General features: G+C 34.1%; 2 protein-coding genes across 3 annotated transcripts; one reads left to right on the top strand and one right to left on the bottom strand.

The window, feature by feature from the left end:
- Positions 1-2,994: 2,994 nt before the first annotated feature.
- LOC103312367 (uncharacterized) lies at positions 2,995-6,141 on the bottom strand. 2 transcript variants are annotated; one of them, XM_015978106.2, is made up of 3 exons: positions 6,025-6,141; positions 5,751-5,976; positions 2,995-5,697 (listed from the first exon to the last, which is right to left on the bottom strand). In XM_015978106.2, the coding sequence occupies exons 1-3, from the start codon at positions 6,052-6,054 to the stop codon at positions 3,110-3,112; spliced, it is 2,844 nt and encodes a 947-aa protein (XP_015833592.1). In that variant the 5' UTR covers positions 6,055-6,141; the 3' UTR covers positions 2,995-3,109. The 2 variants fall into 2 exon arrangements, with proteins under 2 accessions (XP_015833592.1, XP_008191069.1); XM_008192847.3 differs by having other exon boundaries at positions 5,808-5,976.
- Positions 6,142-10,358: 4,217 nt separating this feature from the next.
- On the top strand, positions 10,359-15,044 carry LOC656582 (nuclear speckle splicing regulatory protein 1). The gene is made up of 5 exons (XM_963103.4): positions 10,359-10,514; positions 14,122-14,218; positions 14,263-14,510; positions 14,554-14,706; positions 14,755-15,044. Exons 1-5 carry the CDS (start codon positions 10,494-10,496, stop codon positions 14,941-14,943), a joined length of 708 nt encoding a protein of 235 aa, XP_968196.1. The 5' UTR covers positions 10,359-10,493; the 3' UTR covers positions 14,944-15,044.
- Positions 15,045-15,274: the final 230 nt, after the last annotated feature.

Below are 15,274 nucleotides of genomic sequence, written 5' to 3'. Positions count from 1 at the left end.
TTATATCGCGATTCACTAATCAACAGGCTGCTATTTTAGTCTCAAAGAACCAGAATTAATATCACACATCAATCAAATAAAACCCACGTGAGCGGCTCAACTCAAACAACCCAGCCTTTGTGCCTAACGATCGTAAAATTCTGACCAACACTTCTAATAACAATCTCTCAAAATATTTTTTCTAATAAATTGCGATTAGTTATGATGGTATTGTTGCAAACGATGCCGTGGTGGCATTATTTACTATTATGCGTGCAGAAGACCATGTTCATAAATTCATCGGCGTTCTAACTGTAACGAACATGAGATTCATTAAAAAGCTGTGCATTCCTCCATATAAACACGCCTAGCTTCATAAAATGTCTCAACTATTGTGATAATTTTGTAGTTATTCATTCAATTATAAATTCACATAACGTGTGGGCTTCGAGAAGCAGAAGTGTACGTTTTAAGTTAAAAAAAAGTTAATGTTCGCTTTGCAAAATATCTATGAACAAGATTTGACTTCAAATTAATTTGGAGTTTGGGATAATAAAAAATAAACAATAATTTAATTGCCAGCTTACTTAGATTTCTAAATTCGAATTTTAATTTGTTTTCTGTAAATCTTCCTTATTTTTTTTAAATACGAAGAAGTGAAACACGAATTGTTTTTTAAAAATTAAATCGCAAGTCAGGAAAAAACGTCCCGTTTCTTTAAGTTTTTATTTTTAATTGTTTTTTAAATCATTTCTTACAAATCAATAAATTATGTGTAGTAGTCGTACATAACTATTATTATTAGAATTATAACAAAACCAAAACCTCTTTTCTCTGTTCGAGACAAAAAATAGGCAGTATAGGTACTCGTTTTGAGGTCTCTGTTTATTACCCATATAAGATTTAAAAAAGAAGTCTCACAATTAATGCTTGTGCTAAAAATAAATTCAAAAATGTAGAACGTATGATTACGTATAGGATGTCCCAGTAACTATTTTTTCGATGATATTTTTTTAATTAAAAAGCGACAATATTAAGTAACTACAAAAAAAAGCGAATTGTGCATGCATCCTTTCTGAAAAGCCATGAATTAAAAATTATTCCTGTCAAATTACAAATAATTATTTTAAAACATAAATAAATGGTAATTTTTTAAATGTTTAGCAATTGTCAATTAGGCACTCATTAAAGTTCTCTGCCTGGTAAAAACAGTACAGCCAAAAATGTCTTAAAATTTAATCAAAAAAACAATGTTATTACCTGCCTATTAGTTTTATCGGCGTTATTATAGTTTAAACATTGACCAAGAATTGTAACTTAATACATAGCCATTATCAAACGATGGTGTCATACATAATGTTTATGTGATAAAGTAACTAAAATTGCAATGGTTCTTTCAAGATAAAAACGTTTAAACTTTATTTAATATTCGTCTTTCAGTTACTATGTAAAATTGTTTAAATTTTTGTTGAAAATAAAAAGCAAATAGTTTATTAATTTTATGATGTGTTTGATAAGTGATTTTTTGGTGACGCATATAAAAAATTCACTATTTCTCTGCTTTCTAAAATACTCGTAAATTGACTGATTAACCAAAAATAATTTTTAATCCATTGTAAGTTAAAGCCATCAAATTTTCTGAAGGTGGATTTTGGTTTGTTTTCTTGTCACCCGATGTGTTACATTTACAATAATTTTATAACAAAAGTAAAGATTCAAAAATTGAAAAAATTGAAAAAAATTGAATTCAACGGACATGTTACTAAACGATTAACAAGATTTCAAAAATTGTAATTTTGTTCCAGTAGGTAATCATTTACTAATAATTCCACTAGGTGGTTTTACTTGTGGAACATGTTTGTGAATAATTTTTTGTTATTAATTTATTAATCATTTAATAATTTTATTAGCATGCAGGTTTAAAAAAAAATTGACTAGACATTGTTGACTAATAACAATAAGCATCTGAAAGTTTTTTGGAAAAAAATAAGCACCTTTATATTCAAAAAATTAACGAGTAAACTGAGACAGTCAAATATTGTCTCAGTTACGGTAACCGTAAAGGTACTCATTACTCTCTTAGGAATTATAAAAAGGAGTTATAAATACTTAAAATTACCACTAAACAGAGTTTTCGTCAACCATTTCTTCTTGTACTTGTTTCAGATTTCGCTGGCACCACAATAGATCTGATTTTTTGTTTTTTTTGCAATGCAATTTAATAAAAAATAAAATTATGTATCTAACAAGAAAAATAATTGGCACGCTAATTTTGTACACCGATTTCCACTGATTTCCTCGGCGATTTATTCCTCGATCTATCATGAAATATAAGCTGATAAAGAAACCCGAGGAAAGACTATATTTTTTCAGAAGACCTGTTAAATGTAATTTTATTTGTTCATTTGAAATAAACAACCGTTGTTAATATTTATTTCCATTTAAAACTAAACTTTTTATTTTACTGATGTGAAAGTATAAAATTCCTGAAAAACAATTATTTCAATTGTTAAAAACCACAATACATGTTTCTTTTCTGCCAACAGAAAAATTACATTTATATTGCTTAAGAACACTTACAGAGAACCTTCTAACAAAATCAACAAAAAACGATAGTAAAGCAAATGGAATATTTTAACAACAATGCAAATGAGTCACCCAAATTGTTAGTCACATATCCTATCCCATAATATGACTTGACGAAATAATATTACGTATTTATCAGTTATCATGTTATCATGAAAAAAAGTCGCGAATGAAGTTAAGTGACCGCTTCTTTATTTTTGTTTCTCTTAATGTGTAGGATGTTGTGTATCAGTTGAAAGCGCGATTGTTGTTCTTCTTGAAGACACATTTTTTGCCGCCTTTTGAAACCGTGAAATCGTAATAAAAAATCAAGGATACTCCGTACGGAATACCAAAAGCGATTTCCCAACGACCACAAAATTGCGAAAACCAAACATGACCGTAAATAATGACTAGGCCGGATATCGCAAATCAGGAAAAAACGTCCCGTTTCTTTAAGTTTTTATTTTTAACAACGTAATTAATAACAATAACAATTTAATAACATAACTATATTACACAAGTACCTAAGTAATTAATCTATCACAAGACATAAAGCCTACTCCTAATGTGTACCAGCGAACTCATCAAACTCCTTCTCAAACTCTGATTTCTCAATCATGTACTTGGGGAGCTTCACCCCCAGCACCTTGCTGTAGACTGGCTTCGTCTCGGCACTGTACGCCCCTTCCTCATCCCCCACGACGAACTCTGCGGGCGTCTCGGGCTCGTTCTCGTCCTCGGGCAGCTTCTCGGGGTCGTCTTCCGGCAACTTCTCGGGATCGTCGTCGCTCGCCGCTTGAACGGGCTCTTTCACTTTCTTCGCACTTTTCCTCTTTTTGCTCGGGTTGTACTTTATTTTGGTCTCGTACTCATTCGACGCTGCCGCTTCCATGGAGAAAGGCGTAGGCGTGGTCACAACTTTCTTAAAGAAATGTTTGCGCTTGATCTCCGTGGCGGCTGGGACCTGCTCGAGCTCCTTGGTTTCACCATTCGGGGATTTGATCTGTTTGACTTCGTGGTACGCCACATGGCTCGCCTGGGGCTTGGACTCCGACACGTACATGCACTCCTCGTGCTGGATCCCCTTCTTGTCCACGCACAGGTAGCAGGTCATGCCGTTCTTCTCGGCTTTCTTGCACGCAGAACGGTCCTTTTTGCTGAACTCGGCCAACACCTCCTCCACGTCTTTCCGGGTGGCGTCGGCGGACGGATTCGCTGCCACGACCTCGGCTTGTTGCGACTCCTCGTTGGAGAACTCGGGGAAGAGTTTGAAATGGTACTCGTCAATGTCTTTGTAAGGCTCAACATCGCTGGAAGAATCGGCGTCGTCGCCTTCGACTTCTGAGGAGTCGGCACTTCCGTAGAGACTTGGTTCCAAACCCCGAACGCCAGTTTTTTGCTCCTTGATTGTGCTTTCAGCGAAGTGTTTTGGAATATCGTACGGATCATCATCGATCAGTTTTTTAGGACCTCCTGAACCCCCTTGTTCCCCCTTTTGGTAACCTTCAGGGGGGTTGTAGGGCTCCTTCTTTGACGTAGGGTCGTCCTTTATTTCAGGATTGTAATCATCCGACAGTTTAAATTTGTCGTGTCCGCGATAACTCGCTTTGTACTCTTCAGAAGGTTTGAAATCCTCCAGTTTGCTATATTTTGAATCCTCGTTACTCGACAAACCGATTGGTTTAAACTCGTCCAACTTGGCAAACTGGGAATTATCATTACTTGGCAAAACTAACGGTTTATACTCTTTAATTTTGCTACTGAACTTTGGTTTGTCATTACTCGATTTGAAATCCAACTTATCGTCAAATTTTACTTTTTCACTTTCTTCAGACGAGTCAAATTTCTTTTCCCCTTCTTCTTCTTCTTTACTTTCCTTATCTGCTTCCTCCTTCTGGGGTTGCGTTTTCGATTCGGCCCCTTCCTCAGGCTCGTCACTGTCGTACTTCTTTTCCGTCACGTACGCATATTTCTGTTCTTTGGGCTCAGAAGTGTAGGAACACTGTTCGAAATTGCCCCCAGTTTTGGGGTCTTTGCAGATGGTGCAAGTCATTCCATTGCTTTCCTCCTTGTGACAATTGGCTGGGTTTTTGGCGATTGCTTCAGACTGTATTTCCGAGTAGCTCTTATCCGGATTTTCATCTACGTAAAAGTCCGGGATCTTGTATTCTTCGTAATCTTTGGTTTCTTGAGCGTCGGTGAAGGCTTTCTGCGTCCGGGACTTGATGTACTCATAGGGGTCAACATTGTCATCACCGGAATATCTCTTGTAGCGGAAACCGTCAGGTTGCTTGGCTGGAGTGGAGTATCTTTCCGAAATCCCGCTGTAATCATTGGTTGGTTCCGGTTCTACAGCATACGAACATTGGGTGTATTTTGAGTTATTTGCCTGGTCTTCACAGACGTAACAGTTCATAGCTTCCCTCTTTCTTCTTCTTCCATCGCCGATGTGTTTCCTGACCCTTCTACAGTTCTTATCTTTCAAGTGACTTGGGATGTTTTCACTTGGCTGGGTCTCAAAAGTCGGGGTAACCGCAGTGCTTTGGATTTTGGAGTAGGAGGGGTTAAAAGGGGCAACAGTGCTGATCAAGGACCCCAAAAATTTGTTCTCAGGGCTAGTTGGTTGAAAACTGTATTTCTGGTACGGGGTGGCCGTTGGGGCTTCGGTAAGTTTCTCGTAAAAACCCGCAACTGTGGGTTGTTGGGACACAGTCGAACTGGACTTCCCGGAATTGTAATCAGTGTATTTCCCGGAGGATGACGGTTCGTATTCATAGGAATAGTCCGGGTTTTTGAATTCTTCAGATGCTTCTTTTTCGGCATCGTACTTGCGCACCTTCTTGCTCTTCCTCTTGGGCTTGTTGGGCTTCGGTTGGACTTTCTCCACTTCTGAGGTGTATTCACCGTCCAGGTTCAGTGGCAGGTTGTGGGAAATGTAGTCAACGCCACCCGATGGTTCAAAACCGTCGTCCTCTTGGTTCTCTTGTCTTTGCGTTTTTTGGGCTTCTTCGAAATAGTCAACTGGGAAATGTCCGGCGGCGTAGAAATTCGGGAACTGGCTTTGTTCCGAAATGAATCCCAAACTCTTGGTTTGGGCCGCGAACGGGTTTTTCGGTTGTTGGACCTCCTGCTTGACCGAGGCTCCAAAATCTGGAATTATTGATAGAACCAAGATAGTTTGTTTGAAAAAAAGTTCAATTTACCTATTGCAGGCGCAAAAAATCCTGCGTATTCAATAGGGCTCGTAAAGCCTATGTTACCTTGAGCCGAGGAGATCAGAGGCGCTGACCTGTCAACAGCGTAATATTTTGAGTAGTCTGTCGGCCCGGAATCTTCCTGGGCCTCGGAGTGGTCGTCACTTTCGTCGACACCGTAGCCGCTTTCGTAGTCCTGGCATTTGGTTTGTTTGAGTGTGAGCAAAAGACAGACCTATAACATATTGTTGTGACACTGGGCACTCGCACTGGAACCACCCACCTGTAGAAAAATGCTTCTTTTTAGAAGCATTTTGAACGTCACTTGATGAGCAAGCACGAAGAAATTGATACAATTTTAGATGCAAAGCATTTATATAGGTTTCCCACCACTGATCACAATAAATCTACGTAACATGAAAGCGAATTGTCTCGCTTTAAATTCCAGTATTTCTTAAAAACATAAACTAATCAACCGAAAATGATTGTGTGCACTAGACCAACCGTGACTCCACTTTTTCAAGATAATTTGTGATGTGCTGAGACGAGGGAAGAGCGTCGTAGGATAACAAGAGATGAAAGGACAACATCGAAGCGTTGATACGATTTGAGAAGGATTTTCCACCACTGACCCAAATTACAACTAAAAAATGTTACATAACCCGACTAAACGGCAAATTAAACCCTTTGTTGGATTTTATTACATATCTTGTCTTGATTCGTCATACGTTTATTACAACATCCGACAGCCTTGCCATCGGCCAAGTCATATTTTAAGAATCAAGCTGAAAAAATGTTCAGCTTGACCGGCCACTGGGATTTGCTCAAAACATGCGGATTAGCTGCATTTTTATCCAGTGTTTACTTTCGTTTTGTTTTTCGTGGCTTGTATCATCAAGTTTTTCGAATAATTTGCTTAAAAATAATACAAAAATTCGTCATGCTTTTAATTACAATTTAGAAAACGGATTATCAGGACAAAAGTGATAATGCAGAAATTGCGGTCGATTTAACAACAATAACTTTTACCCAATTCGTTTCCCAGTGATTTATTCCCATAAATAGGAACTCTGTGAGCCGCCACAAAGCTGGTTCTTTCTTGGGTTGTTGTCCCTGATTTGGCTAGAGTTTGTATTATTTGCTATATGCGGAACCAATATGTTGTTCACGAAAAGGTTGCGGTCTGTCAAATAATTGAATTTAAAGTAGTACAGTATTGAGAAATTTGAGAAAAAAAGAGGAAACGGTGTAAAATAAACACAAAGGCTAATTACACCACCTTTCCTGTCATTCATTCTAAAATCCCTGACTTTTCTTTCCATTGATAAAAGTGGAATAAATATGAAATCAATACCTGAAGGTCAGAAAAATGTGTTTCTAAATATTCATCTTATAAAACATAAATCACTCAACGGTGACTATAATCAAATGTCCCACTTTCCTGGACGAGGAGTCAATTTGATCAAGACGTCATTTCACAAATTGCTAGTTGAGCCTGGAAACGTTTTTAGTGCATAAATTTTGTTTTATTACATTCTCGGAAAGATTAATTCAATTAGTGCATTTGCGTATCCTCTTTCGTGGATTTTCTGTTGAAACAGTTATGTTAATGCCGGCAAAAAGAGTTGCTGCTTCATTTGAATCGCCAGACTATTAACAAAACGATTTGCAAACGGTCAATTTCCTTATTATTATATAATTAAATGACAATGCAAAGAAAATCTTAAGAAACGATTGAATAAATAATTATTGTCATTGATTATAGTATGAAATTGGATGTAAATTGTTTCTAAAAGAAATGCAGGAAGAAAGAACGCTTTGATAAGAATTTGCTTGGTGCGTAAGCAGCTTCTAAAAAATCTTCATTGCTGTACCAGAGCTCTAGAATGACATAATTGACTAACCAGGTTTTTGATAATCAATATCTTATGTTTACAGTTTGAGATGTCAATTAATAATTTTGAACAACTAGAAGCTTCAAACAGTTAGTGGAGCTAATAAAGCTCGAATATTACAAAAACTGAGTTTTTACAAAAATGTTAGAGAAATTGTTGTATTTTCTTCAGCCATTTATTAACCCGATGAATAGATTGGAAATAACAGTTGGTTATTCGGTTTAAAATATTTTTTGCTTGGATGATTAAAGAAAGAACAGAGCATTCTACCATAAAGTATTATGCATCAGGTGGGTAAAGACATAAGCAAATTTTTATGTAACTGATTCTATTGTAACAGAAAAAATCAACAATAATAAACAACCATCACCAGTGCCACCGAAGAATTTATTGCTTAAGCTTAAACACTGTAAGAAAAAAAAACAATTATAAGCAAATAAAATAATAATAATAATAATAATAATAATAATAATAATAATAATAATAATAATAATAATAATAATAATAATAATAATAATAATAATAATAATAATAATAATAATAATAATAAAATAAAATAATTATCTATTAAAAATACATTAGAAAAAATATTATATTTAATCATTCTTTTTTATTTAATTTTTTTTATTTATTTTATTTTTTAGGATTAATACACAAACGTAATTTCTAACACTGTTTTGTCGTAGGTACTCGTACTTTTACTAAAAGAATGTAATAACACCATAACTTTACTTTTTGATGTACTACTATAGACAACACACTTTGCAGGTAGCTTGTATCATTCGTTTTCTAAGTTTCATTTTAAGCGTTCACTCAACCATTTTTGTGAGTGGTCAGTGCCTAATTCAAAATTTATTTGTGCAACAGTGGCTTTGTATTTTTTTAATTAAAATAAATGTAATGACGTTGAGCATTTGTGTTAAAAATAAATTCAGTTATAAACATTCAACTCAAAAATTTCAGATCGTCCTAAAAAAAAGTCAAAAAAAAAACAAATCTGAAAAATCCTTTTTTGCTAAATTAGAGGTACAAAAAATATTAAAAATGGGTACTAAAATTTGTATAAAAATAAATAAAAAACCGAGTAAAAGACAAATAAATTATTGCGTTTTTATTGTCACTATTATTTATTTCATTATTCCAATCTGACGGTTGTTTATAAGTTAACACATTTTTAAATATTAATATCTAAAGCTATTTATTATTTTATAAATTGTTTGTGTTATACAAAAAAGAACTGATGATTCTGTTTCATGCCTGCAAAGAATTTATTCCAAGCTTTATTCCCAAACAACTCTTGCATAATTGTAGACTTCGTCAAATAACATAGACCTAGTTGCAAAAAGTGGATAAAAATCCACCTCAATTTTTTTTTCAATAACCACTGATTTCAATGTTATGTACAGAAAAAACTTTCTACATTGTAACAAATTTATCGAGCATTAACCACCAAAACTGGGTTGATTAGAACTTATCGTATTCAAAAAAGTTAAGTTGGGCAATTGAAAATTTGTTAAGTAACAGAAAATTACGGTATCCGCTGTTCAATAATTCCAAAAATTAAAAAGAACTACAATATGTAGGTTGGCGCTCTAAAACCGGAATTTGATAACGTTTTAGAAGGAATGTTGTATCTTGGAAATTATTGCGACGAATTTGTTCTCAGCATTCCCAGCTATGCTTTAACACGCAATTAAACAAAAAATAAAGCATTTCGCGACTCACCTTTGGTGACTGGTTAAATAATAATTAATGCAAAATTAATTAGTTTGATTGACACTCGAGTGAGCGGAGGATAATCCCAAGTTCCAATCTACTAAAATCCTAACCATGTCAAATTACAAGAAAAACAGCCTCCTTTTTATCCGATGAAACTTTAAATACGAGTACACTCCAATCCATTCACTAATTTTGCGCGGGTGTCAAAATATCTCAAGACCTGTATTAAATAGAGCAAGGTCCCCGAAAACTGCAATCCACCCCACGTCCCTTCAATTTATTGCAAAACCACAAAAAATTAAAAATTTGGTTCCGTTACTTATCCACGGTTTAACCAATCAAATAATAAACAAGAGAAACCGTCGCCATTCTTGAAATTGCTGCAAATTTGGGTCCAATCATTTCAGACAAATCCTCCTTACATAATTTCCCTACATTGTGAAATAATAGAAGGGATCATCTTGCCTCATTAAAATTATTTCTCTGCACCGCTGCTCTTTCCGTCTTGGAGCCAATTTTATGCAACTTTTCCCTCGAAAGGTTTCCAAGAAAAAAACCTCAAGAAAGAGGAAGTGTCGTCGGTATCATCTTAAATAATTTAAAATTAAGATGATTCAGACGATACTTCCTATTTAAAATAACCACTCAATTTTCAAAAACTTTGCAACAACGCAACGGATATTTGGCAAGTCCTGAAAAAATCCCAGTCATCGATCTGTAAAGTCCTTGAGAAGTTGCGCTTCAAGACTTGATTTCAGGCAGGTGCTCGGCTCAATTATCTCCACGAATAATTGGCTTAAATCATCAATTTTTGTGACCCACAAAAACGCAAGACCGTCTAATTAGATTTGTTGAACTGAAGATGAAGTGGTTTAGATGTTTGGACGATTTGTTCCCAAACGGTTCCTCCTAGCACCATTTTTTCAGCCACAAAACTGTAATCTCGCTTGTAAGGTCTAGTTTTTTCTTCCACCTCCTGTATGAGGGTATCATTAACCTTAGCAGCTTTAACGCAAGAAGACTTGTTTTGATGACGTGCCTATACCTGTAGTCCCCACCTTGTACGAATACTGAGAAAGATGAAATAGCTCAGTAAGAAATAAGCCCGCGTTTACTTAACACAGAGTTCAACCTAAACATGAAGTTTGTAGTTATTTTGGTGAGTTTATTGCAAACTTAAGGCTTATTTCGAGCTTTATTGCACCGCATTTAAAGCTTCGTTATTAGTTTAAGTCATCTTAGCCGGTTTTCAACACCTGTAAGCTCGGCTGCGGGTCATCAAAGCGACGCTTTGTGCTTTTTTCATTCATGACTTTGTTGCCGCACAATGCAGTTGGTCGTTTTGCATTTATAAATAGTTTATGTGTGCATGAGGCATGTTTTCTAACACTCATTGCAAAATGCACAATCGTTTTATTGGGAGTAGTTCGTGATCTAATTGCATACAGAATTCACAAATCATTGCATTTACACGACATTGTTCCAAATCAGATCCTTGCATGTTTAGTGAAAGTCTTTGATGGCAAAAAATCCTTATCATTACGAGAATACCTTTCATTTTAATAACAAATTGCCACAATTTCGTGATGACAAATTCGCTTTCTTTGCAGTCAGTTTTTCAAATAATTTCATTAGCGAAACCGTCCATCCAAATAAAATTATTGTTGCGTTGGCGGCAAAGTGAACATAAACAAATTATAAATTTAGAAAATTGTTTAGACACACGGTTATAAATTCACCTGGGATTCTTGATTCTCAATGGCTGTGTTTTTGGCTTTTTGATGCGGTTAAGAAATAAACGGAAATTTATTTAAATTACAGAACAATAGTTTCCAAATCTCGGCGGCAGTTCAAGCGTGCACTAATCAATTATCATAATTCTGATACAAAGCATGCCGCATTTGCATGTGTAGCCCAATTCCTCTGAAATTGCTACAATTTTTGCCCAAATTTGCATTTTCGAGGTGTTGAAAGTCTTTAACCCAATTGTCATTCACAAAAAGTGTTAAATCTCTTGAGATTATGAAATATGACAACTGTAACAATTACTTTCTAAAACTATTCAAATATTCGGTAATAACTCATTTGCACTAAGATGAAGCCACTTAACATAATTAGATGTGGTGTTTTGCGACAATCATTCATACAAATAATGCTATGACATTAATTTAATTAGAAACAAAAGCACTTCAAATTATTTTAGAAAGCATGTACCGGGGAAATGCCACATTCCTGGTAAATTAAATTTTTCAGTTCCGTTACAGATTACAACGTTTCATTTGACGTAATTACATTTACTGTATCATTACCTAAATCAAGACGAGTCATTTACTGTGCTCTGCTCGACTTGATTTATTAGTAGTTGATTTAGCTTAAAAATCATTCGTTGGTTTGGATCATTAGATTTAACAGTTTTAGGAGTCAATAGGTGTTGAGATACAAAAATAACAAAGTATGCTATAAAATTTAATTACAGATCAATAAAATCAAATTTTGTGTGTACAACTACCTCTATTAAATTTCAAACAATAAATTTCCACCTACATCAGCCTATAATTACTAGCAAATCTTGAGTAATAGTTATTTACGTACCACAGGAATTAAGTATTTTTTTACAATGGAAACAAGGAATATGCTTGATCCAAGTAATAAGTTATTAATAAGTGTTTCACTCTCAGAGTGTAGTATACTCCTACATAAAAATTAAAACAATAAAAATATAGAAAAAGCTAACAGTAGAAATTTTTGTTTGCCAAACCCGAATGAACTAAAAATTAAATTTAAATCTAAGAATTGATACTAGTCATAACTTACTAGAAGTTAAGTAGATACAAATCTTTACTTCAAAAGTAAAAAAAATAATTAAATTTAAATGTTAACTTTGAGCTTCCTTCATTTTTATTTTTACTTGTTATGTTGATGTGTCATTGTCTAACAGTGAACTTTAAAGTGCTTATTAAATGGTAATAGTGGTAAAAAAGTAACGTTTTCTAAGAAAAAGTTTATTAATTATTTATTAATTGTATAAATACATATTTAAAGTTATTTAATCAAAAGTGCTTGTACTTTTTAAAAGTATGAACGAATGCAGTAAAGATTTTATTTTGCTGAATATTGACAACTGTTTGCAATGCATTGAAATGGATTTTTTAAAACTGACCATAGAATTAGTGTTTACGTGTGGTATAATATGTTCAGTAAAATAAAAACCTCAGTGTATAATACAGAATTTTTAAAAACCCTAGTAATGTATTGTAGCAACGTTTTCTTTGTACACCAATATATTATTATTATGATTACCCTAAACCGCAAGGACCCTTCAAGCTAATCACTCAAGCAAGCTTATTAAGATTTATTGCAGACAGGCTGTAGTCTTTGAAACGAACCGATCGGCATCGTAAATATTTTTAGATCACCCTTGTCAAAACATCTTATTGTAAGGATTGTTTATCTTACACACCATTATCTATTATAAAACTTTATGGTGTTCAAAGAAAACGTTGCTAAAATACTGATATGAATTTTTTAAAACTGAATATAGGATTATGTTTGTATGTGTGTTATGCGATGTTCAGTAAAATTAAAACCTTAGAGTATATTATTATTTAGAAGGATTAAGAATTAAAAAAATTAAAATTAAAAACTTTGAATTTTTGGAATTATTTTTTAATTTATGAATTCCTTTGAGATTACTGGAACTTTTTAACTAGGCATCGGAATTTTTTCTGCTGTTTAAGAACGTTTGGAGATTAATCAAAACGCCTTATATTAGCTGAAAACGGCCACTTTTATAATTTTTTATGTTTATTTTTTGGAAAATATAATGAGTTTTAAAATCAAAATAATAAATGAGCAAAATCAAAATAATAATAATAATAATAATAATAATAATAATAATAATAATAATAATAATAATAATAATAATAATAATAACTCAAAACTTCTTTTTGGTAAATTTACAATTACATTTGAATCAAATAGGCACAGAAATTCGAGGATGAATTCGATGATTTTTTCAAAAGTAAAACAAACAAAATTGAAACTAGAACATCCCTTGCAAAAGACGTTTGATTTTTTTTGAGATATTGAGGACGTTTCGGTAAATATTCAGATTAAAATAAAAGCTTTAATGTCAATTATTTTAGCAGTTTCATCAATAGTTTTCTCAGCATGACATATTTCGAAAAAAAAAAGAAAAAAAAAGAAATAGATCACATGAAGTCAAAATTTGTGACAATTAAAGGATATGAAGGCAAATCTGCTGTTAAAATAATGTGACTGCTTAGAAAACAAAAAGTTTCCTCTTGCTTTAGAAAACACAATATCATGATCATTCAAGCAACATTGCATATTAATTAATAATCATAAAAAGTTTTTTATCAAATATTGTTAAATTCGTTACGTCAATTTGATTGTAAAGCAAAAAACGAAGAATTTGTGTTCGACCTTGCTTTCCTTTCTTTGGTGTTAGACCTCTAATATAAAGAAACAAGACACAAATAATATTTAAATCAGAAATCAAAATCTTAAAAATGCAAACCACGAATCTATTTTTTCAAGTTTAATAAATGTAAAATAAAATCACTGTTTACTTTCTCTCAATTTTAAATCGATACAAATAGTATGAATCATGTATACAACCCACAAAATAATACAAAGCAAAGTATTGATTAGTTATTATTTTTTGGAGTGAAATAAAACGTCATTTCCGCATTCCTCATCAGTTACACATACTTACAATTCCATAATTTAGAATATTTTTTCAGTTCATTTGTGTTTTTGTTGCGTTAACAAACGAAGCCCTCGCCACAGAGCAGCACCACGCAAAATCGGGCGAAGCTGCCGGAAAACAGGATGAGAAAGGTAAAATTGTATTGCAATCCAACTCCAATTAATAAAACCAACAGGCGCCAAACACAGCGAGTTCAACCACGTCAAAAAAAGTGGCAAGTCCTCCAAACACGATGCCGAGAAAGCGCGAAAAGGGCAATCCTTGAAGGAACTCCACAAGAAAGTCAACGCGGAAAAGAAGGGCAAGAAGACGAAATACCACGCAAAAGACGGGTACAAGTCCTTGAACGAGCACAGCGGCGGCTCCGCACACGGGGCCAAGTTCCAGGAAGCGGCAAAGAAGAAGAAACTCAACTACAAGAAGGTGAGGAGTTGAGTCGAGTTTAAAATCTTACCTGGGGTTTTAGGGGTATAGGGAGCTGTACCACAAAGATGAGCACAAAAAACACAACAGCTTTTACAGCAATTCCCAGAAAAGCGGCGAGTTTGAGGTGTTTGGGCAAAAGCACAAAAAGTACAACTCGAAGTATTCGGCCAAGAAGCAAGTGGAGAACCACAAGGTGCGTTATTTGCAAAATTACATTTGAGTCCTTAATGATTTTTTGCAGTTAGCGAAGGATCAAAATAATTACAAGAAGGCGTCAAAGAAAGCCGGAGGACACGACAAGAGCGAGAAAAAGGCCTTCAAGGATCAGAAAGCCACCAAAAGCCATCACAACCATCAAGAAAAGTGGGCCAAAAAGGGCGGGAAGAAGGGTGGGAAACAGTACAAGTACAAAATTGTCCCTAAGCAATAGTAATAATGTGAACAGTTATTTATTACGATACTCGCCTATTTTGTAAACAATTATTATTTTGTTAAATTTATAACGATTACAAATAAACTACTGAAAAAATTCGGGTCTCTAATTATTAATTCACCCAGTCGACGTGTGGAACGAATCATTTATCAGGAAACGTATAATCTGAATATCATCAATCATTAAAGAAAAATCCATTCAAATCAATTCTCCGTAAATATTGCTTACCTGTCTTTGGCGAGCGGCTTGGACTCTAAATTATATCCTATTAGAAATGGAATTATACGGACGATGTCATTTATTATTTACACATTTCGTGATGGCATAA

This window comes from Tribolium castaneum, chromosome 1, assembly GCF_031307605.1.
Source record: "Tribolium castaneum strain GA2 chromosome 1, icTriCast1.1, whole genome shotgun sequence".
NCBI lineage: Eukaryota > Metazoa > Arthropoda > Insecta > Coleoptera > Tenebrionidae > Tribolium > Tribolium castaneum.
Note: the sequence above shows the minus strand (reverse complement) of the source record. Positions and strands in the feature narration are given on the sequence as shown.